This window comes from Ursus arctos, unplaced genomic scaffold (assembly GCF_023065955.2).
Source record: "Ursus arctos isolate Adak ecotype North America unplaced genomic scaffold, UrsArc2.0 scaffold_14, whole genome shotgun sequence".
Taxonomy (NCBI): domain Eukaryota; kingdom Metazoa; phylum Chordata; class Mammalia; order Carnivora; family Ursidae; genus Ursus; species Ursus arctos.
Window position 1 is genome coordinate 24,012,232 of NW_026622808.1, and position 25,108 is coordinate 24,037,339.

Genomic DNA, 25,108 nt, shown 5'->3' on the forward strand with positions numbered 1-25,108 from the left:
GAAAGAGAGGCAAACCAAGACCCAAACTCTTAACTCTAGAGAACAAATTGTTGCTTACCAGAGGGAGGCTGGTGGGGGGATGGGTGAAATAGGTGATGGGGATAAAGGAGGACACTTATTGGGATAAGCACTGGGAACTGTACGGAAGTACTGAATCACTGTATTGTCCACCTGAAACTCACATTACTCTTTATGTTAGCTAATTGGAATTTAAATACTACTTTAAAAACAATAAAGTGTAATAAATAAAAGAAGCCCTTTTGCTTGAAAATTAATCATAGTTTTTGTTTTTGTTTTTGTTTTTTCCTTCCTCATAGTCATATCCACCACATGAAAACAGGCAATGGTACACGAATTTCAGAGTTTCTTCTTCTGGGATTTTCAGAGGGACCAGAATTTCAGCCACTCATATTTGGGCTTTTCCTCTCCATGTATCTGATCACTGTGCTTGGAAACCTCCTCCTCATCCTGGCCGTCAGCTCTGACTCCCGCCTCCACACGCCCATGTACTTCTTCCTCTCCAACCTGTCCTTTGTAGACATCTGTTTCACCTCCACCACCATCCCCAAGATGCTGTGGAACATCCAGACTCAGGACAATGTCATTAACTATGCAGAATGCCTCAGCCAGATGTATTTTTTCCTACTCTATGCACAGTTGGACGTCTTTCTCCTGACCATGATGGCCTATGACCGCTTCATGGCCATCTGTCACCCCCTGCACTACACGGTCATCATGAACCCCCGGCTCTGTGGACTGCTGGTTCTGGTGTCCTGGATCATAAGTGTTCTCAATTCCTTGTTACAAAGCTTAATGGTGTTACGGCTGACCTTCTGTACAGTCTTGGAAATCCACCACTTTTTCTGCGAACTCAATCAGATAGTTGACCATGCCTGTTCTGACACCTTTCTTAATGACCTGGTGATATACTTTAATACCATGTTGCTGGCGGGTGCTCCCCTGGCTGGGATCCTTTAATCTTATTCTAAAATAGTTTCCACCATATGTGGAATATCATCAGCTCAGGGCAGGTACAAAGCATTTTCCACCTGTGCATCTCATCTCTCAGTTGTCTCCTTATTTTATTCTACAGGTCTAGGGGTGTACCTTAGCTCTGCTGCTACCCAGAGCTCTCATGCAAGTGCAGTGGCCTCGGTGATGTACACGGTGGTCACCCCCATGCTGAACCCCTTCATCTACAGCCTGAGGAACAGAGACATAAAAACAGCTCTGAAAAGAATCGTTGGGGTTCCAGTGATATGAGCCAATCCTCCCAGGGATGAAGAAGTGCCTGTGCTTGCAGGGCTACAGCCTCAGAGCAGAGAACTGCTAGTCTTGATTAGGATGTGGAAGTAGATTCTGCTCCTATTTATTTCTTGGAATTTTCATTTGTTTGAATTCAACTTCTCCATACATTTAATTAACTGACTTTATTAAGCTTCTGCTCGGTCTGATGCACACACAGTTTCCCCCTTTTCAATTTCATACATTCCTAATGTTTTCCCCAACCCTGGATCCAAATGCCTGGAAAATTCTGTATTTTGCATGGGGGCAAGTTGGATTCTTTAAATTAATTTCATTTCAAATGACTTCTACCATGCCAAATAAATTTACCGAGATTTCCCAGAAGGATAATCATAAGTTGTACTCTTTGTATGGAAGTGACTATACTTAGCCACTAAGCCTTCACATAACTTTATTGTAGAGGAGAATACAAAACCCCACTTTTCACCTAGAGTCTGTCAGTCTTGTTACACCACTACCATCACTCCTCTTCCTGAGAATGTGGACTGTAACACTTTTCTGTTTAGGTCTCAGGCTCCTGACAGGGATGCTCACACTAGGAAAGCCCAGACACTCCCCTGGGCCCCTGTGCTTGTGGACATTCCCACAGATGCTTCCCGGACCAGAGCCTCTGCTTTGGCTGCACCAGCCCTTGGGTTCTTACTGTGACTGCAAGACAGGTCTCAGCATCACCCATCAGAGACTCTAACAAAACCAGGTCTATTCCTCACAGGTCCTGGAGGGCACGGGGATCCCAAAGACCATTTGGGGAGGTCTCAGAAGGGGAGAGAGGCATTGAGATGGAGAGAAAGAAAGTACTCCTGAGAGATCAGCTCTTATCAGGGTAGCCCAAATGGTTAGGGGATTGTGGTTTCAGGGTTTATTGGAAAATTTTATATGAGTAGAATTCAGCTGCTGAAGGGAAAAACAGGGTCACTCATGTGTCATATCGAGGTTACCCAGGGCTTCCTGAAGAGGTACTTCACAGGTGGGGCCGCCTCAGGGCTTCTCTGGTAATTATGTCACACACCTGACAACGTGTTTACTCCATATAGTTGTCTTTGAAATGGATGCCTCAGAAACCGAAACCTAGTATGAGGCACTTAACTCTACAAACATGCTGCTGTGTTTTTGACCCAGTCTCATGCTTTTATCCTGACTCAGCTCAGTGTCCCGAAATCCGACTATAGCCCCTGACAAAGACTGATTAGCAAACATATCTCTCGCAATGCCGTCGACATGGAAAGACAAATTTGACTAAACAGATCAACCTGTCATGTTCTTAGTATCAGGATGACCATAAATATGATGACACAAAATTTCAAAACACTCATTTTGTTACTACTCAAAATAGTTCTTTTTTTCTTTTTTCTTTTTTTTTTATATCACAAATCATGCTGTGCCTCTATTTACTGAAGCATGGAAGATTGGTGTCCACAACTGAGGGGGTTTATTCACTGAGGTAAAGGATTGCTTAGTGTTATATGTTTTATTATCAAATTATCTTCCTGTTTCTACTTGAAAACTTACAATGCTACCCGTTAATATGACTCTTTTATTGTTCCACAACATACCTCCCTTTACGTAACATTTGTCACAAATGCTAAGGGATGGGGAGTTAACAATATCAGCATCCTCCATTTCATACCTCCTTCCTGCTCAGAAATCCCATCCACTTGCATGATCTGAGGACACTTCACACAAAAGGTGGATGTCCAGCCGGTCATGTCCTTCAAGGTCACCAGTTCTTCTGCACAAACGTGCACGTCCTTCAAACTCTCCCAGTGACTCAGATGGGAGCCCAGATATAGTCACTTGTTCATAAAGTCACTGGAAGTAAACTTGAATAACAGAATGACCATGACTTCTCTCCTCATTTGTCAGATCCTGTGGCACAAATAAAAAGCAGCACATGCTTTAATTTCCTTGTGTCTGTTCGCTTCACTTATCGTGTCAGTCAGCTCTTGCTGTATAACCGGCTGTTCTTGTCAAATGGAATGTCATTATGATGTGGGCTCATGGAGCACAAAGGTCAGGAGAATTCTTGAGCCATTTTATGATACAAAAAAGGTGCTTTTATTATAGCACAAGGACTAGACCCATGGGCAGAAAGAGCTGCACTGGAATTGTCAGGAGAGACTGGTTGTACCATTTTAAGTTTGTGTGTGTGGTGGGTAGAGATAACGTAAATTTCTATGGAATTTCTCGATGATGAATGTGAAGTTTACAGGACTTTGCAGGTCGGACTATTGTAAAGATATGGTTGCTTTTAGTCTCTAATGAAACATCAACATTAAGGCAGCCATGAGTTTCTGGAGGAGTGTCACACTCTGCATGTCTCAGGGATTCATCTGTGGGCTGCAGGTTGTAAGAAGATTGACTTTTAGCTACATTTCTCTTACCTTTGTTCTTCTCATCAATAATACCTTTACAATCAGGGGAAGACGGGAAAGATGGCAGAAGAATAGGGGACCTTGTTTCATCTGGTCCCTTGAATTTAGCTGGACATCTATCAAGCCATTCTGAACACCCATAAATTCAGCCTGAGATGTAAGAAAATATGTCTGGAATTCGAGAAGTAGAAAAGCAACTGCTTTTTGCAAGGTAGGAGGTATGGAGATGGGAATCTGAGGGGAGATATCAGAAGATAAATGGAGGGGGGAGGGAGCTTCCATAAGCCAGCTACTAGAAAGTGATATAACCCCAGAGCGCAAAATCAGAACCCTTAGATATCTACTCCAGTGAGAGACATCCCTTTCTGAAAGGGACTCAGGGAATGAAAAGAGAAGAATTCTAGGTGGGCCATTGTGAACTCAGGATCCCAGAAATCACAGAACGATCAGGAGTGGCTAAACCAGTAGAGTGCCCAATCAGTGGAGTGGGGAACTTGGTTAAGGCCAGCAAGCCCTGGAGGGGACTCTCAGCTTGGCTTGCCATAATCTGGGAGCCAGGCAGGTCAGGTGACCACTCTCTGCCTAAGCATCCTGAAAAGTACTGGAATACATGGGCCACTTACCATTCCCCGGGAGGGGCAAAACAGCCACAACCATGACCGGACAAACAACTCTCAGGGCCTGGGCCCCAGAAAGAAGAGTAGAGAGACACCCAGCCATCGTCCTGGGGCAGCAGAGCTTGGCACATGCAGGAGTCCACAACTGCTCTCTGTCCCAAGGTGCATAAAGGGCAGTGACATGGGTCCCTTGGATTGCCCCCAGGAGAATTACAGTGGGCATGCACTGCTAGGATCTGTGGAGTTTGTTACAAACAAAAGTGAAGACTGTTTGTCCCAGAGGGTTTATTGAAGAGTGGGGACTACAATCTTTTGGCTCTGGGCCAGAGATCCAAGTACAGCCATTATTATTCTGATCCTCTGAAGAGTCTCAGAAAGCCTCCAAGGAACAAAAGCCATGCAGAGGACCAGCTTACACGGAGCCTAGCCCCCTGGAAGTGGTGGTGCAACTCCACCCAGGCAAAGACACCTGAGAAACAGCACTGCAGGCCCCTCCCTCAGAAAAAAAACTGGAAGAACAGGTGGACAACAAGTTAATGAATCCCACAAGACTGTAAAACTCCAGAGCCATGGGAAAATAGTATAGGGAGCTCCAGGGATTTTTTTTTACTATTCATTTATCTTTCAGTTTAAAATTTCCCATTTCTTTTTTTTTACCTTTTTCCTATTTTAACTAGATTCTTATTTTACCAACTTATGTCTTTAGGTTGGTTTTTTAACTTTTGTTTTTTACATCTACATTTATAGATATATGCTTCACTTTAGTACTTTTTTCACTCTATTCATATATATATATATATATATATATATATATATATATATAATGTTTATATGTTTTCTTTTCTTTGAAATTTTGGGGTGTAGTGTCTTTTAACACACAGACAAAAGTTCAATCAGGAATAAGTGGATCACCCTACTTTGTCCACCATATGAGACTATAGTCTCTATTCACCCTCCCCCAACATTTTTGTTTGTTTGGTTGGTTGGTTTGGTTTGCTTTCTGTTGTGGTTTCTGACCACTTCAGATTTGTAGAGGGTGTATTTTGCTTGGGTCATGGTTGATATTTTGGACTCTGCACTCACTCACCCATCCTTCTTAAGGCCAAATGACTAGAAGTAGGAATTCACAACAAAAGAAAGAACCAGAGGCAATGTTCTCTGCCACAAAGTGAATCAATACTGATATAAGTAAGATGTCAGAGATGGAAATCAGGATAGCAATCATAAAGTTAATAGCTGGGCTTGAAAAAAGCATAAATGATATTAGAGAAACTCAGTGCAGAAATGAGATCTAATCAGGCCAAGCTTAGAAGTATTATAACTGAGATGCAGTCTAAGCAAAAGATCAACAAAGAAACAAGGGCTTTGAATGACACACTGGATCAGATGGACATCACAGATACAGACAGAACATTCAATCCTAAAACAAGTGAATACACATTCTTCTCGAGTGCACATGGAACTTTCTCCAGAATAGATCACATATGGGGTCACAAGTAAAGTCTCAACCAATACCAAAAATTGATGTTATTACCTGCATATTTTGAGACCACAATGCTTGGAAACTTGAATTCAATCACAGAGGAAATTTGGAAGGAACTCAAACACTTGGAGGTTAAAGAGCATCTTACTAAAGCAAAAATGGGTCAAAAGGAAATTAAAGAAGAATTTTAAAAATTCATGGAAAATAATGAGAATGAAAACACATAGGTTCAAATACTCTGGGATACAATGAAGGAGGTCCTAAGATGGAAGAACATTGCATTACAAGACTTTTCAAAAAAATTACAAAAATCCCAAATGCACAAGCTAACCTTACACCTAAAGGACTTGGGGAAAGAACAGCACATAAAGCCTTAACCAAGCAGGGGAAGATAAATAATAATGATTAGAGAAGAAATCAATAAAATAGAAACCAGAAGAACCATAGAACAGATCAACAAAACCAGAAACTGGTTCTTTGAAAGAATTAATAAGATCGATAAACCTTTAGCCAGACTTATCCAAAAGAAAAGAGAAAGGACCCAAAATAATAAAACCATGAATGAAAGTGGAGATTATGGCCAACAATAAGGAAATACAGAAAATTTTAACAAGATATTATAAGCAACTATATGCCAAAAAATGAGGCAATGTGGAAAAATGGATGCGCTCCTGGGAAATTTATAAACTAGCAAGACTGAAAAAAGAAGAAATAGGCAATCTGAACAGACCAATAACCAGCAAGGAAATTGAAGCTGTAATCAAAAACCTCCCAAAAACAAAAGTGCAGGGCCAGATTTTTTCCAAGGGGAATTCTACCAAATATTTAAATAATAAATAATACCTATTCTACTGAAGATATTTCAAAAAATAAACATGGAAGGAAAGCTTCCAAACATGTTCTATGAGGCCAGCATTACCCTGATCCCCAAACCAGGAAAATACCCCTTCAAAAAGGAGATTTACACACCAATATCCCTGATAAACATGGATGCCAAAATACTCACTGAGATCCTAGCCAATAGGATCCAACAGTACATTAAAAGGATTATTCCCAACGACCTGTTGGGATTAATTACTGGGATGCAAGGGTGGTTCAACATTCACAAATGAATCAACATGATAGATCACATTAACAAAAGAAAGGCAAGAACAACATGATCCTTTTGATGCAGAAAAAGCATTTAACAAAATACAGCATCCTTTCTTGATTACAACTCTCCAAAGTATAGGGATAAGGGGAATATACCTCAACATCATAAAAGCCATCTATAAAAAGCCAATAGTGAATGTTATTCTCAATGGGGAAAAACTGAGACCTTTTGCCAAAAGGTCAGCAACACGACAGGGATACCACACTCATCATTATTGTTCAACATAGTACTAGAAGTTCTAGCATCAGCAATCAGACAACAAAAAGAAATAAAAGGCATTCAAATTGTCAAAAAAGAAATCAAACTCTGCCTTCACAGATAACATGATACATTATGTGGAAAATCCAAAAGACTCCACCCCCAAATTACTAGAACTCATATAGCAATTCAACAACATGGCAGGAGACAAAATCAATGCACAGAAATCAGTTAATTTTCTTTTCTTTTAAAGATTTTATTTATTTATTTGACAGAGAGACAGTCAGCGAGAAGGGGAACACAAGCAGGGGGAGTGGGAGAGGAAGAAGCAGGCTCCCAGCGGAGGAGCCTGACGTGGGGCTCGATCCCACAACGCCGGGATCACGCCCTGAGCTGAAGGTAGACGCCTAACGACTGAGCCACCCAGGTGCCCCAGAAATCAGTTACTTTTCTATACACTAACAATGTGACTGAAGAAAGAGATTAAGGAATCAATTCTATTTACAACAACTCCAAAAATCATAAGATACCTAGGAATAAACCTAATCAAAGAGGTAAAGGAGCTCTACTCAACAAACTACAGAACACTTATGAAAGAATTTGAGGAAGACACAAAGAGATGGAAAAACATTCCATGCCTATGGATTGGAAGAATAAACATTGTGAAAATGTCTATGCAACTCAGAACAATCTATACATTCAAAGCAATCCCTATCAAAATACCTCTGACAATTTTCACGGAGCTGGAACAGGCAATCTAAAAATCTGTATGGAACCAGAAAAGACCCTAAATCACCAGGGGAATGTTGAAAAAGAAAACCAAAGCTGGGGGGCATCACAATGCCTGACTTCAAGCTATATTACAAAGTCTTGATCATCAACGCAACATGATATTGGCAAGAAAACAGACACATAGATCAATGGAACAGAATAGAGAGCCCAGATATGGACCCTCAACTCTCTGGTCAACTAATCTTTGACAAATCAGGAAAAAAATATTCAATGGAAAAAAGACAGTCTCTTCAATAAATGGTGCTGGGGAAATTGGACAGCCACAACAGAAGAATGAGATTAGACCATTCTCTTATACCATACACAAAGATAAACTCAAAATGGTTGAAAGACCACAATGGAAGACAGGAATCCTTCAAAAGCCTAGAGGAGAGCATAGGCAGTAACCTCTTTGACCTCAGCCACAGCAAATTCTTTCTGGACACCTCTGTAAAGGCAGGTAAACAAATGCAAAAATGAACTTTTGGAACTTCATCAAGATAAAAATCTTCTGCATGGAAAAGGAAACAGTCAACAAAACTAAGAGGCAACCCACGGAATGGGAGATGATATTTGCAAATGACATGGATAAAGGGCTGGTATCCAAGATCTATAAAGAACTTCTCAAAGTCAACACCAAAAAAACAAAGAATCTAGTCAAGAAATGGGCATAAAACATGAACAGACACTTCTCAAAGAAGACATACGAATGGCTAACAGACACATGAAAAAATGTTCAGTATCACTAACCATTAGGGAAATACAAATCAAAACCACATTGCGATACTACTGTACATGAGCTAGAATGGCTAAAATTAACAAGACAGGAAACAACAGATGTTGGTGAGGATGTGGAAAAAGAAGAACCATCTTACACTGTTAGTGGGAATGCAAGCTGGTACAGCCACTCTGGAAAAAACAGTATGGAGGTTCCTTAAGAAGTTAAAAATGGAGCTACCCTATGACCCAGCAATTGCACTGCTAGGTATTTATCTAAAAGATACAGATGTAGTGAAAAGAAGGGGCCATATGTACCCTAATGTTCATAACACCAATGTCCACAATAGCCAAACTGTGGAAGGAGCCGAGCTGTCCTTCAATAGATGAATGGATATAGCTGTGGTCCATATATGCAGTGGAATATTACTCAGCCATCAGAAAGGATGAATACCTACCATTTACATCAAAATTGATGAAACTGGAGGGTTTTATGCTATGTGAAATAAGTCAATCAGAGAAAAACAATTATCATTTGTTTTCACTCATATGTGGAACATAAGAAATAGTGCAGAGGATCATAGGGTAAGGGAGGGAAAACTGAATGGGAAGAAATCAGAGACAGAGACAAACCGTGAGACTCTTGACTCCAGGAAACAAACTGAAGGTTGTGAAAAGGGTGGTGGGTGGGGTTGTGGTAACTGAGGGATCTGCATTAAGGAGAACATGTGATGTGATGAGCACTGGGTATTATACATTCCTGATGAATTATTTAACACTACATCTGAGGTTAATGATGTACTATATGTTGGCTAATTGAATTTAATAAAAAGCAAAAGCAATAATAAATAAATAAATAAAGTAAGTAAGTACATCACGTGTATATTTTAGCAATGGGGAATTCACTTTTCCCATTCCATTTCAGCAATGGAGTAGAAGTCCCAACTTGACTTTATTATATTTTTTCTCCCAGTTAATGTTTAATTTCAACACTAAATGCCCTTAATCAAAAGAAGATAAATGAATTAATTGAGAAACTAAAAGTTTAGCCTCAAAAACAATTTTATTGGATAAATGTCTGTATTACATTCCTATCCCTGCTGTGATAAATTACCACACTAGAGGCTTCAAAGAAACAAATTTATGTTCTTACTGTTTTCAAGGTCAGAAGCCTGAAATAAGTCTCAGTGGGCTAAAATCAAGATGTCTGCAGCACCTGCTTCCCGCTGGATGCTCCAGGACAGACTCTTTTCTTTCCTATCGCAGTTTCTAGTGACAACAAGCATTCTTTGGCTCATTGCCCTTTCTCCATCTTCAAAGCCAGTGACGGGGCAACTTCACATCTCTCTCTGATCCAACTATTCTTCCTGCCTCTCCCACATTCAGAGGACCATGGTGATTATGTCGGTTCCATCTGCATGTTCTTGGCCAACCTTAGTTTAAGGTCAGCTGATTAGCAGTCTTATTTCATTTGCTACTGAATGTCCCTCTTCCTATAAAAAATAACATAGTCAAAGTTTGTAGGTATTAGAATGTGGATGACTTCAGAAAGCTCTTATTCTGCTTACTAGAAAGTCTTTTCTAAAGGTATTTTATTTGATGCCACCCAAGGATCCTTATAAGAAACAAACAGAATTTATCACACCCCATAGAATGACTAGATATACTAGTCATTGAAACTTTTTTGCAAACACAATATTTTTTTGTGAAGAAAACCTACAACCACCTACACTTTCCACTATCATAGGATGACAGTCTTGCTACTCAAAGAGTGGTCCACAGACCATGACCTGCAGCATCGACATCACTCAGGAGCTTGTTAGAAATGTTGAACTCCTGGGTCCACCAGACCTGCTGAAACAGAATCTGTATTTAACATAGAATCCTAGGTGATTCCTATGCAACTTGAAGTTGGAGAAGTGATGGTCTAGAGTACATTATCTCACAGTCTCTATTTGACCTTTGAGGCAGGGTCATTATCTGTGTTGGGAGCTGTCCTGCTCATTGGAAATGTTTAGCAGCGTCCCTCAGACATTGCCAGATATGCCCAGGGGAGGAAAACCACCTCTACTTGGGACCACTGGCACAGAGTTTAAAAAATGGGAACATCCCGACAGAATGCAATCAACACTCATCCTGTTCTGGAATGATAACTTTGAGAAGATCACTAAATTCTTCAAGCCTCCTGTCTCCATGGGTAATGGAGCTCACACTAGTGTTTCCTCACAGAATGGACTTTTATAAAAATTTAATCAGGTAATTCCTATAGGGTGCTGAACTCATATTGCAGTTTATAAAAATATCTAAATATACGTCTTCCAATGAACACTTTATAGTGACATTTTAAGTCACAGCCTGAACTTGTGATAGAAGTGTGAAATTCCGGAGGAGGTTAAGATGGCGGAGGAGTAGGGGACCCCTTTTTCAGCGGGTCCCCTGAGTCGAGCTGGATAGGTACCAGACCAGCCTAAATAACCACGGAATCAGCCTGAGATGCAGGAAGATACATCTGGATGTCTACAAATGAACATCTCCAGCGCTGAGTATTGAGGTACCAAGAGGGGAGCCGTAAAAACCGCACACAGATATCAGAAGATAAACGGAAGGGGGAGGGAGCCGCTGCATTTGGGTGCCAGGAAGCGGCAGCCACCTGCACGGGGGAGCGGGCGGACTCATGGAGGGCACCCGCGAGAGAGCGACTGAGACTGGTGAGCCGTGAACGCGCGCCACCAGGCTTCTCTCGGAACACCGGAATCCCGGTGTGCTCACGGGATCCAGACTGAGACCGGGAACTCCCGGAGCGCGTGCGGGGCGGCTGGCGGCTGGCGGCTGGCAGGCCACCTGCACGGGGGAGCGGGTGGACTCGCGGTAGGCACCCGCAAAACAGCAGACTGAGACACTGTACCGGGTGCGCGCGCCACCAGGCTTCTCACAGAACTCCGGAATCGCGGTGTGCTCACCGGGCATAGACTGAGACCGGGAGACCCGGAGGCACGCGGGGCGGCCGGAGGCTGGCGGCGTTAGAAACACAAAGGACAGAGACGTGCTGGCCCTGGAAGTGAGGGCAGGGACGCCGGGTGTGGGGCGCACATCCCGGGATGCTGCAGGGTTGAGCAGCACCAACAGTAACAGAGTTAAAGCAGCCAGAACATCAGTGGAGAACAGGCTGCAATCCCTCTGTTCTGTGACAATGCAGCCTCTGCTGCTCTGACTCTCAGAAGAGGCATAGCTGACCGCCAGGGAAAGCCGCCAGAGAACAAAAGCCTGGAAATACCGGCTCACAGCATGCCCATCCCCATCCCCCCTCTCGGGGGACACGGAGACTCTACCCAAACAGTGTTGCCTGAGTATCAGCGTGGCAGGCCCCTCCCCCAGAACACAGAAGGCAGGCTGAAAAATCAAGAAGCCCACAACCCGGGCGCCTAGGTGGCAGAGTCATTGAGTGCCTGTCTCCGGCTTAGGGCGTGATCCCGGCATTCCGGAAAGGAGTCCCTCATCGGGCTCCTCTGCTGGGAGCCTGCTTCCTCCTCTCCCACTCCCCTGCTTCTGTTCCCGTTCATGCTGACTGTCTGTCTCTCTCTCTCAGATAAATAAATAAATAAAATCTTTAAAGAAGAAGCCCACATCCCTAAGATCCCTATAAAACAAGGGGCACGGCCTGGGACCCAGTCAATAATTTGGGCTCTGGACAACCCTGCAACCTCTCCTCATCAGAATGACAAGAAGGTGAAGACCCCCCCCCAGCAAAGAAAAGACAGTGAGTCTGTGGCCTCTGCCACAGAAATAATGGATATGGATGTAACCAAATTATCAGAAATGGAATTCAGAGTAACGATGGTCAAAATGATGAGCAGAATTGAAAAAAGTATTAACAAAAAGGTTACTGAGAATATAGAATCCCTAAGGTCAGAAATGAGAGTGAATTTGACAGAAATTAAAAATTCTATGAGCCAAATGCAGGCAAAACTAGAGGCTCTGACGGCCAGGGTCACCAAAGCAGAGGAAAGGGTTAGTGAATTGGAGGATGGGTTAATAGAGGAAAAAATGAAAATAGAAGATGCTCTTAAAAAAATCCACGCCCACGAATGTTGGTTATGTGAGATTACTGACTCAATGAAACGATCCAATGTTAGAATCATCGGCATCCCCGAGGGGGTGGAGGAAAACAGAGGACTAGAAGAGATATTTGAACAAATTGTAGCTGAAAACTTCATTAATCTAGCGAGGGAAACAAACATTCATGTCCAAGAGGCAGAGAGGACCCCTCCCAAGCTCAACCACGACAAACCTACGCCACGTCACGTCATAGTGCATTTCGCAAATATTAGACCCAAGGATACAGTATTGAAAGCGGCCGGGCAAATAAATTTCTCACGTACCAAGGCAAAGGCATCAGAATTACGTCAGACCTGTCTACACAGACCTTGAATGAGAGAAAGGGTTGGGGGAGCATTTTTAAAGCTCTTTCAGAGAAAAACATGCAGCCAAGGATCCTTTATCCAGCAAGGCTGTCATTCAGAATTGATGGAGAAATAAAGACATTTCAGAATCGCCAGTCACTAACCAATTTTGTAACCACGAAACCAGCCCTACAGGAGATATTACAGGGGGTTCTATAAAAGTAAAAAGGCCAAAAGAGTGATACAGAACAGAAAGTCACAGCCAATACAAACAAAGACTTTACTGGCAACATGGCATCATTAAAAGCATATCTCTCAGTACTCAGCCTTAATATTAATGGCTTAAAATCTCCCTTAAAATGCCACAGGGTTGCAGATTGGATAAAAAGAAATGAGCCATCCATTTGCTGTCTACAAGAGACTCATTTTGAACCCAAAGATGCATTCAGACTGAGAGTAAGGGGATGGAGTACCATCTTTCACGCAAATGGACCTCAAAAGAAAGCTGGGGTAGCAATTCTCATATCAGATAAACTGGATTTTAAACTACAGACTATAGTTAGAGATGCAGAAGGGCACTATATTATTCTTAAAGGAAGTATTCAACAAGTGGATATGACAATTATAAATATATATGCCCCCAACAGGGGAGCAGCAAGATACACAAGCCAACTCTTAACCAGAATAAAGAGACATATAAATAAAAATACATTAATAGTAGGGGACCTCAACACTCCACTATCAGAAATAGACAGAACACCCTGGCAACAACTAAGCAAAGAATCAAAGGCTTTGAATGCCACACTAGATGAGTTGGACCTCATAGATATATATAGAACACTACACCCCAGAACCAAAGAATACTCATTCTATTCTAATGCCCATGGAACATTCTCAAGAATAGACCATGTTCTGGGACACAAAACAGGTCTCAGCCAATACCAAAAGATTGAAATTATCCCCTGCATATTCTCAGACCACAACGCTCTGAAATTGGAACTCAACCACAAGGAAAAATTTGGAAGAAACTCAAACACTTGGAGACTAAGAACCATCCTGCTCAGGAATGACTCGATAAACCAGGAAATCAAAAATCAAATTAAACAATTTATGGAGACCAATGAGAATGAAAATACAACAGCCCAAAACCTATGGGATACTGCAAAGGCAGTCCTAATGTGGAAATACATAGCCATCCAAGCTTCACTCAAAAGAATAGAAAAATCTAAAATGCAGTTTTTATATTCTCACCTCAAGAAGCTGAAACAGCAACAGAGGGACAGGCCTAATCCACACATGAGGAAGCAGTTAACCAAAATTAGAGCTGAAATCAATCAAGCAGAAACCAGAAGTACAGTAGAGCAGATCAGCAGGACTAGAAGCTGGTTCTTTGAGAGAATCAATAAAATTGACAGACCACTGGCAACACTTATCCAAAAGAAAAGAGAAAGGACCCAGATTATTAAAATTATGAATGAAAAAGGAGAGGTCACGTCAAACACCATTGAAATTGGAAGGATTCTTAGAAATTTTTATCAACAGCTATATGCCAATAAACTAAGCAATCTGGAAGAGATGGAATCCTTCCTGGAAACCTATAAACTACCAAGATTGAAACCGGAAGAAATTGATTTCTTAAACAGGCCAATTAATTATGAAGAAATTGAGTCAGTGATAAACAACCTTCCAAATAACAAAACTCCAGGCCCGGATGGTTTTCCTAGGGAATTCTACCAAACATTCAAAGAAGAAATAATACCTATTCTCGTAAAGCTATTTCAAAAAATAGAAACAGAAGGAAAGCTACCAAACTCATTCTATGAGGCCAATATTACCTTGATCCCCAAACCAGGCAAAGACCCCCTCAAAAAGGAGAATTACAGACCGATTTCCCTAATGAATATAGACGCCAACATCCTCAACAACATACTTGCTAATAGAATCCAACAGTTCATTACAAGGATTATCCATCACAATCAAGTGGGATTCATACCTGGGATGCAAGCGTGGTTCAATATTCGCAAATCAATCAGTGTGATACATCATATCAACAAGAAAAGACTCAGGAACCATATGATCCTCTCAATCGATGCTGAAAAAGCATTTGACAAAATACAGCATCCTTTCCTGATTAAAACCCTTCAGAGTGTAGGAATAGAAGGTACATTTCTCAATCTCATAAAAGCCATCTATGAAAAGCCTACTGCAAATATTATTCTCAATGGGGAAAAGCTGGAGGCCTTTCCCTTAAGATCAGGAACACGACAAGGATGCCCACTTTCGCCGCTATTATTCAACATAGTACTAGAAGTCCTTGCAACAGCAATCAGACGACAAAAAGGGATCAAAGGTATTCAAATCGGCAAAGAAGAAGTCAAAATATCTCTCTTCGCAGATGACATGATACTCTATATGGAAAACCCAAAAGAAGCCACTCCCAAACTATTAGAAGTTATAGAGCAATTCAGTAACGTGGCAGGATACAAAATCAATGCTCAGAAATCACTTGCATTTCTGTACACGAATAACGAGACCGAAGAAAGAGAAATTAGGGAATCCATCCCATTTACAATAGCACCAAAAACCGTACGTTACCTTGGAATTAACTTAACCAGTGACGTAAAGGACCTATATTCTAGAAACTATAAATCACTCTTGAAAGACATTGAGGAAGACATAAAAAGATGGAAAGATATTCCATGCTCATGGATTGGAAGAGTTAACATAGTTAAAATGTCCATGCTACCCAGAGCAATCTACACTTTCAATGCTATCCCGATCAAAATACTGAGGACATTTTTCAAAGAACTGGAACAAATAGTCCTTAAATTTGTATGGAAACAGAAAAGGCCCCGAATCTCCAAGGAACTGTTGAAAAGGAAAAACAAAGCTGGGGGCATCACAATGCCAGATTTCGAGCTGTACTACAAAGCTGTGATCACAAAGACAGCATGGTACTGGCACAAAAACAGACACATAGACCAATGGAACAGAATAGAGAGCCCAGAAATGGACCCTCAGCTCTTTGGGCAACTAATATTTGATAAAGCAGGAAAAAACATCCAGTGGGAAAAAGACAGTCTCTTCAATAAATGGTGCTGGGAAAATTGGACAGCTACATGCAAAAGAATGAAACTTGACCAGTCTCTCACACCATAAACAAAAATAAACTCCAAATGGATGAAAGACCTCGATGTGAGACAGGAATCCATCAAAATTCTAGAGGAGAACATAGGCAGCAACCTCTACGACATCAGCCAAAGCAACCTTTTTCATGACACATCCCCAAAGGCAAGAGAAACAAAAGATAAAATGAATTTATGGGACTTCAACAAGATTAAAAGTTTCTGCACAGCCAAGGAAACAGTCAGAAAAACTAAGAGGCAGCCCACGGAATGGGAGAAGATATTTGCAAATGACACTACAGATAAAGGACTGGTATCCAAGATCTATAAAGAACTTCTCAAACTCAATACACGAGAAACAAATAAACAAATCAAAAAATGGGCAGAAGATATGAACAGACACTTTTCCAATGAAGACATACAAATGGCTAACAGACACATGAAAAAATGTTCAAAATCATTAGCCATCAAGGAAATTCAAATCAAAACCACACTGAGATACCACCTTACGCCAGTCAGAATGGCAAAAATAGACAAGGCAAGAAACAACAATTGTTGGAGAGGATGTGGAGAAAGGGGATCCCTCCTACATTGTTGGTGGGAATGCAAGTTGGTACAGCCACTCTGGGAAACAGTGTGGAGGTCCCTTCAAAAGTTAAAAATTGAGCTACCCTATGATCCAGCCATTGCACTACTGGGTGTTTACCCCAAAGATACAGGCGTAGTGAAAAGAAGGGTCATATGCACCCCAATGTTCATAGCAGCAATGTCCACAATAGCTAAATCGTGGAAGGAGCCGAGATGCCCTTCAACAGATGACTGGATTAAGAAGATGTGGTCCATATATACAATGGAATATTACTCAGCTATCAGAAAGAACGAGTTCTCAACATTTGCTACAACATGGACGGCACTGGAGGAGATAATGCTAAGTGAAATAAGTCAAGCAGAGAAAGACAAGTATCATATGATTTCTCTCATCTATGGACCATAAGAACTAGGATGATCAGTAGGGGAAGAAAAGGATAAAGAAAGGGGGGTAATCAGAAGGGGGAATGAAACATGAGAGACTATGGGCTATGAGAAACACACTGAGGGCCACAGAGGGGAGGGGGATGGGGGAATGGGATAGGCCGGTGATGGGTAGTAAGGAGGGCACGTATTGCATGGTGCACTGGGTGTTATACACAACTAATGAATCATCGAGCCTTACATCGGAAACTGGTGATGTACTGTATGGTGACTAACATAATATAATAAAAAATCATTATAAAAAAAAAGAAGTGTGAAATTCCTAATTGCTTTGGGAAAATTTTCATGAAGCCAAGCAGTGTAGTGTCCAGGGTTTCATATTTAAGGAACAATTTTCATCTTTGTTGAAAAAGGGAGAAGTAAAATTCTAGAGATATCAGAGGTTGTGTCTCCACCACAAGTGAGTCAGGATCTAGGACCTAGTCAGGACCAATTCCTCAGTCTTAAACAAGAGAAAATGTTTGTTCAAGAGCGGGATAAGGGGCTGGGAGTTTAGATCTCAGAAAAGCAGAAGTCATAGAAAAAGAGTAAGAAAAATTGACTTCACCTGGCTTATCACCCAATCTCCTAGCAACAGAAATGCAACAGGATAAATGTCCTTTCTGTCCACACTAGTGTCCTGCAGGGAAATCATGTGCCTTCCGGTGGGAGGAACAGAGGGAAATGATCCTAATGAGCAGACCGAACCAGCTGTAAATACTCCTCTGTTGCAGTCCCGCAGCACAGGCAACCCCGTGCTGGACAAGACCTGGTCGTCTCTTGTGCAGTCCTGAGTCTGGATGGGGCACTGAAGTCTGACCCATTCCTGCTATCTTGTCTGGGGGACAGAGCTTCATCCTCCATCATCTACTAACCAGACAGGTATTTTGATGTCCATGTCGAGAACTTCCTCTCTGAGACCCCATCTAGATGAGTTTTACTGCCCAGTAGGGACTGCAGGAGAAGGTCAAGAGAATGAAAGTCAAAAGCATTTACCTGAGGTCACCTGAGGACCAATCCAGCCTAGCCCCGAGCTAAGAGTTTGCTGTGGCTGATTGCTGGCTTGAGTAATAATTTCTTTGATTAATTCACTTATGTATTTATGATGATAAAAACAGAAGTGAATATGGAACTCAGAAATACAAGTTTCAACTTTAACAAGTAAATCATACTATTGGAAAGCCAGTTAGACAGGGGATGGAAAGCATAAACTTAGAATATGAGACCGAGGATCTTTGCAATTAAACAGAGTAGAAAAGTCAAGTATTAGCTGTGGGGGGATATACAGTGAAGTGAGGACATGTCTTGTCATTTTTATTTTTTTAATTTTTTTAAAAGATTTTATTTATTTATTTGACACAGAGAGAGACAGCTAGCGAGAGAGGGAACACAAGCAGGGGAGCGGGAGAGGAAGCAGGCTCCCAGCAGAAGAGCCTGATGTGGGGCTCAATCCCAGAACGCTGGGATCACGCCCTGAGCCAAAGGCAGACGCTTAACGACTGCGCCACCCAGGCGCCCCATGTCTTGTCATTTTTAAGATGGGACATAGTAGACTGCATTTCCTTACTGATGAGTAAAATCCAGATGACAGAATTCTCCTGCTTATATCCTTACAAGGGCAGTACATGAAGCATACATATCACAGTACCTCCTTTCGAGTATTCAGATGAAAATTTTTAAATGGATTATGTGCAAAATGGTCTGCTAATGAGCTTCCTTTACAATTACCTCATTACCTGTGAGCCTGAATATGGTCTGGGTTAGCTAGCCACCCACTTTCTCGGTTGAAATTGTCTCTGTTTGCACAGTAGGGTCCAAGTGGTTTTATTCCTGTTTTTTATTACGTTTTTCAAACAAAGTATTGCTGTTTATTTCACCAATTAGCCACTTGGCATTTTGCTTTTTTATGTATGCGTAGATGTACTTGTGCAGAATGTGTGAAAATATAGAAATGTTGTGTGGTAAAGTCTGTGAGTTAATCATAGTATATTCCCTCCACTGCTTTTTCTATTTTCTTTCTTTCTTTCTTTCTTTCTTTCTTTCTTTCTTTCTTTCTTTCTTTCTTTCTTTCTTTGTGAAAGAATTAACCTCTTACCTTCATACTCTTCACTTGTGAATATGTACTTTCCAAAAAATGAAAGTGAATGTCCTTCTGCATACTTTGTGCTCACAAATCACCCTTTATACGTATTTCTGACTAGTGTTCAAGTCACTATATTCCTTATTGTTCCTTTTGGTCTTTTATTGTTAGATCTGTATCTCTAAAATAGAAATGCTATCACATGGAAGGCATTCTTCTTTATGTTTGAGCATGAATCACTTTTACCTTCCATAAGCAATCTTATTCCTTATATCTTTATGAGACACTCTGATTTGCCTAAGTGTGTTTTCATGGTTCTTCTTCCAAAAGTCTTCTGTTAAGACTATCCTGTGGTATGCACACTTACATACTCACATACTTCCATTTCAAATATATAAAAAGACACCTATGCGTATCATAAGTACTCTTCACGTTCTGGCACAATCTTTCTTTCTAGCTTCTCTCCCCCAATCATTCTGACTCAGGAGTACCTTCTACATGCTCCTCTAGTCAACCGGTGTGATGCCGATTCATTACTTCCATGCCTGCATGACATTTCATGGTGTGGCTCTGTCTCTTACACTTTTGATAGTCCTTCATATTTTTTTCTCCTTAAATTGTGATTATATCAATGCCACAAAATATTTTTAAATAGTTAAAACTATGTTTCACAACTAAGGCTGATTCTGTCCTCCAGGGAACATTAAGCAATGTTCCAAGACATTTTGGTCTGTCACATTGGGGAGGGATGCATGGAGGGCAGGGATGCCCTAAACACCCTCCAACGCACCGGGCACAGCCCCCCACAGAGAAGACTCTGGCCCAGAATGTCCGTAGTGCAGAGGCTGAGGAAACCCTGAGTTAAAGCATATCTGTATTTTTTTAAATTTTATTTTCTAAGTAATCTCTACACCCAACATGGGGCTTGAACTTACAACTGCAAGCTCAAGAGTTGTATGCTCTACTGACTGAGTCAGCCAGGCACCCCAAAGAACATAGGTGTTTTTAAAATTTGTAACTGTCTTCAGAGCCACTCCAAGATGTTGTAATACTCCACAATTCTGACAGCAAAATTAGGAAATCCTCCTTTGTTATTTGTAAGAGTTCCAGCCTAACCAACGCAACAGCCCTAGAGTGTTTTCTCAGGGTGATGAAGTGAAAGATTTCTTCTTGAGTTTTTAAACTATAGTGTCCTCAAGCAAAGATCCCATATTTGATCGCCAGGTTCATTTGTCTATTATTATTATTATGTGTCCACATACTATATACCTATTTATCTATAATTATCAGCATTCAAATAATTGTTGTAAATCATAGTTTCTCCATTGATTTTTAGTTAGATATTTTTGGCCATAAAATATTTTCACATTTTATTTAGTTAAATATATCAATCTTCTCACTTCTGAGTTTTTTGCCTTAATTTTGATGGTTTGCCCACCTGTGGACTTGATATGTATTTTCTAGACATGCATCTAAAATGAAATGGTTACTCCTAAGCTGAGGGTTTACTCCTGATTTTTGTGAGATGTGTGAGACCAGGAGCCACTGCGCTTCCTTCCACGTAGAAAGCTGTTTGTGCCAACTTCCATCAACAACACAGTCTTTTCCAACTAAATCCAAATGCACCTTTGTCATGTATTAAATATTCATATATAATGAGATCTAGTTCCTGATTCATTCAACAAATACTAAAAGAGAATCTGGTACATTCCAAAAATTTCTATGTACTTTATATGTAATACACTTTTATTTCAAGGTCTTGGGGAATTTTATTATTTGTCCATGTGGATTTTGTGAAATTACTGCTCCTGTAGTTTCTGTTTCAGTTAGTTCTCTAAACTCCCTTCAGTGTGGTTGAATACAGTTGTACTGAAACCGCTCTCTCTAACCTCATTTTATCTCCTCCTGCCATTCTGTGGATTTCATGATGTCTCATTTTCTTGAATTGTTTCTGTATAAGTGCATATACATCCACACCCATAAGGAAAAAGATGAACAGCACAGGTGAAGTCCTTGCTCCTTTGGTCCTTACCTCAGAGTGACAGACAAGAGTGCAGTGAGATACATGTGAGTACAAGATAATGTCCTTCGATAAGTCACATGAGTATTCGGAGTAAGAGGATAGATTGCTATGGGGTGTGAAGGATATTACAGAGTCTGGGGAGGCCTTTCCATGTTGGACAAGGAACAGAACCGTGAGTAGTTGTGCTCATCAGACTTGTCAAGAAAATGACTAAAACTCAAAGGCTAAGAAAACAAAAAAGAATAAAGATGTCAATAAGAAAAGTGATAAAGGGGCTCGCCTCATCCTCTATTGGACCAAACAAAAACCAACTGGTCAAATAAATGTGGAAAAGGCACAGAAAAAACAAGTATAGGATATCCTCTATCTGGTAATAAAAATGCCCAAAGAAGTGTTGGTTTATTCTCTTATTCATTTTTCTCTTATGATGTTTGGTCTGTAAGGTATTTCACACCATAAAGATGTCACTATGTTGTGTTGTGGACAAATTTATTTTTGCTCTTCTATTATTTTTGCTGGGTATAAATGGGATAAAACTAGAATTGGATACCACCAACACCAGGGATGATTTCCTTCCTTACAGTCTCTTTGGATGACTGATCTTATTAGATCATTTTATTTTTTAATATCATTTACTTTAATCTATTTGTATTTAAGTTCATTTTAATTAACATATACTGTATAATTAGTTTCAGAGGTAGAATTTAGTGATTCATCAGTTGCATATAACACTCAGTGATCATTAGATCAAGGGCCCTCCTTAATACCCATCACCCAGTTACCTCATCCCACCATCCACCTCCCCTCCTGCAAATGTCAGTTTGTGTCCTAGAGTTAACAGTCTCTTATGGTTTGCCTCCCTCCCCATTTCCATCTCTTATAGTTTTACTCCCTCCCTGTGTTTGTCTTATTTTATTTTTCATTCCCTTTATGTCAATTTATTTATCTCCCTCTCTCCCTTTCCCTCTCCCTCAGTCTGTTTATTGAACACAATGTTTTTGTTCCTTTACATACAGGTCAGAAAGTGGCCATTCCAAAATGGCACTCCAAGATGAGTTGCTCCTGGGAAGCTAAGAATAGGAGTTTCTGGGTACTATTTCCACATTTGGAAAGGTATTTGATGTGTATGCATTCATATCCTAAACAGTGTGTTGGGGTGAGCTGGGAGGAGGAGAGAAGGACATAGAAGTAACACCCATCAGGAGGATATGGTGTGCTGGTGTGTGTATGTGACTGTGTGTGTGTGTGTGTGTGTGTGTGTGTGTGTGTGTGTGTGTGTGTGCAGGCACCTTGATGAGTGAGAGTGGTCCTCAGAGCAGAGATACACGGGCTCCGCTGCTTCAAGGTGACCCTTTTAATACACATGCCAAACTGGATCAACAGATGTTACTAAGGAGGGGTGTTTAATTGACAGGACACTATTGCAACCAGATTCATAAAGAGCAAGAGGTATATAGTGTGGATGAGGAAGTCCTTGTGTCTTGAACTTTAAGCAGCTATGACGCCACATGATTCTATGAAATTCACTGCCACCACCTCTCATCACTGTCCCTCTTGTCCATTCCCTTCAACACACTGATTCCCTGCTGACCCTTGATTTTCTGATAGAAGCACTTCCTCAAGGCCTTTGCACTGGCCATTCCCTCTGCCAGGAAGACCTCCCATCATCCACCCTCTCTTCCATAAGGTCTCTGTTCAAATGTCACCTTCTTAGCCAGTCTTGACTGAACACCCAACATAACACCCATCCACTTTCTCCCTTTTTTTAATTAATATTTTTATTATGTTAGTCACCATACAGTACATCCCTAGTTTTTGATGTAAAGTCCCATGATTCATTACTTGTGTATAACACCCAGTGCACCATGCAATACATGCCCTCCTTACTACCCATCACCAGCCTATCCCATTTCCCCACACCCCCCCCCCCGAAGCCCTCAGTTTGTTTCCCAGAGTCCATAGTCTCTCATGGTTCAGTCCCCCTTCTGTTTACCCCCCCCTTTTTTTCTTCCCTTTCTTCTCCTACTGATCTTCTACTCTCTCCCTTAACCTGCTTCTGTGTTCTTCATAGTACTTGTCCCTATCCCAGGATTATTTACTCTTTATATCTGCTTCTATCCTACCAGAATCACAGAATTGCAGGGACTTCTGCTTTTCAGCACCCTCTACTTTATGACTAGGAAATGCTGGAAACATTGTCAACACTATATACTCCTCAAATGTATGAAATAATTTCATATTCAAACTGTACAATACCTGATCTATGGGGAACATCTGATGTTGGGATGGAAATTTCTAATCAGGGAGGAAACGAGTATCCCCTCAAGGGGCCCAGACCCATTCACAAAATACTGAAATTAGTTCTGACTGGAAAATATTCATTGTAACATTTCCACAATGTGAGCAATGCCCATTTGTCTCAAAATTATTCTTGTTCTGTTCCCCTGTGCTAGTAGTCACCTCCACTAATGGACCCAGGAAATGATACAGGAATTTCAGAGTTTCTGCTTATGAGATTTTCAGAGAAACCAGAACTGCAGCCCCTCATATTTGGGCTTTTCCTCTCCATGTACCTGATTACTGTGTTTGGAAACCTGCTCCTCATCCTGGTTGTCAGCTCTGACTCCCACCTCCACACCCCCATGTACTTCTTCCTCGCCAATCTGTCCTTTGCAGACATCTGTTTCACCTCCACCACCGTCCCCAAGATGCTGTGGAATATCCAGACTCAGAGCAAAGTCATAACTTATGATGGCTGCATCAGCCAGATGTATTTTTTCACACTCTTTGCAGGATTAGACCTCTTTCTCTTGACTCTGATGGCTTATGACCGCTTTGTGGCCATCTGTCACCCCCTGCACTACATGGTCATCATGAACCCCCGGCTTTGTGGACTGCTGGTTCTAGTGTCCTGGATCCTGAGTGTCTTGCATTCCTTGTTACACACTTCCATGGTGTTGCGGCTGTCCTTCTGTACAGAGGTGGAAATCCCCCACTTTTTCTGTGAACTCAATCAAATGATAGAACTTGCTTGTTCTGACACCTTTCTCAATAATATGGTGATATATTTTGCAGCTATGTGGCTGGCTGGTGGTCCCTTTCTTGGGATCCTTTACTCTTACTGTAAGATCGTTTCCTCCATACTTGGGATCTCATCAGCTCAGGGCAAGTATAAATCATTTTCCACTTGTGCATCTCACCTCTCTGTTGTCTCCTTATTTTATTGTACGAGCCTAGGAGTGTACCTGAGCTCTGTTGTTACCCAGAGCTCCCATGCAAGTGCAGTGGCCTCAGTGATGTACACGGTGGTCACCCCCATGCTGAACCCCTTCATCTACAGCCTGAGGAACAGAGACATAAAGGAGGCTCTGGTGAGATTCTCTGGGATGGCAGCTCTGAAAGGGACAATCATCCTGGAGCTGAAGAAGTGCCCAAGATTGCAGGGCCCAATGCCTGAACCAAATGTTGAGATACTTTGATCTGATTTTTAAGTAGAACATACGTCTTCTATTTTTTTTCCTGGAATTTTTTTTTGACCACTCTACTTATGTAACTCCATTTATTAAGCTTTGTGATATCTCTGGTATCCAAGAGATTTTCCTTTTGTCATTTTCCTACTTTCTCAATATTATTCCTAACTGTGGATGTGAAATTTCTGGAGATTCTCAATTATTTCAAATGACTACATGGATCTGTTAAGAATAATTTCTTCTCAAATAAAATATGTCATAGTGAATATTTTTTTCTTTTGTTAGACTGAATACTACTCCTATGGAAAATATACTCTTGGCCACCTCAGCTATTTATGTAAGTTTATAACAGAAAAATCTGAGACCATGTGCTTCACTCTTGT

The 25,108-nt window shown here is 41.2% G+C and overlaps 1 protein-coding gene across 1 annotated transcript; it reads left to right on the forward strand.

The window, feature by feature from the left end:
- The first annotated feature begins 330 nt into the window (after positions 1-330).
- LOC125280931 (olfactory receptor-like protein OLF4) lies at positions 331-24,734 on the forward strand. The gene is made up of 2 exons (XM_057312000.1): positions 331-816; positions 23,712-24,734. Exons 1-2 carry the CDS (start codon positions 331-333, stop codon positions 24,732-24,734), a joined length of 1,509 nt encoding a protein of 502 aa, XP_057167983.1.
- Positions 24,735-25,108: the final 374 nt, after the last annotated feature.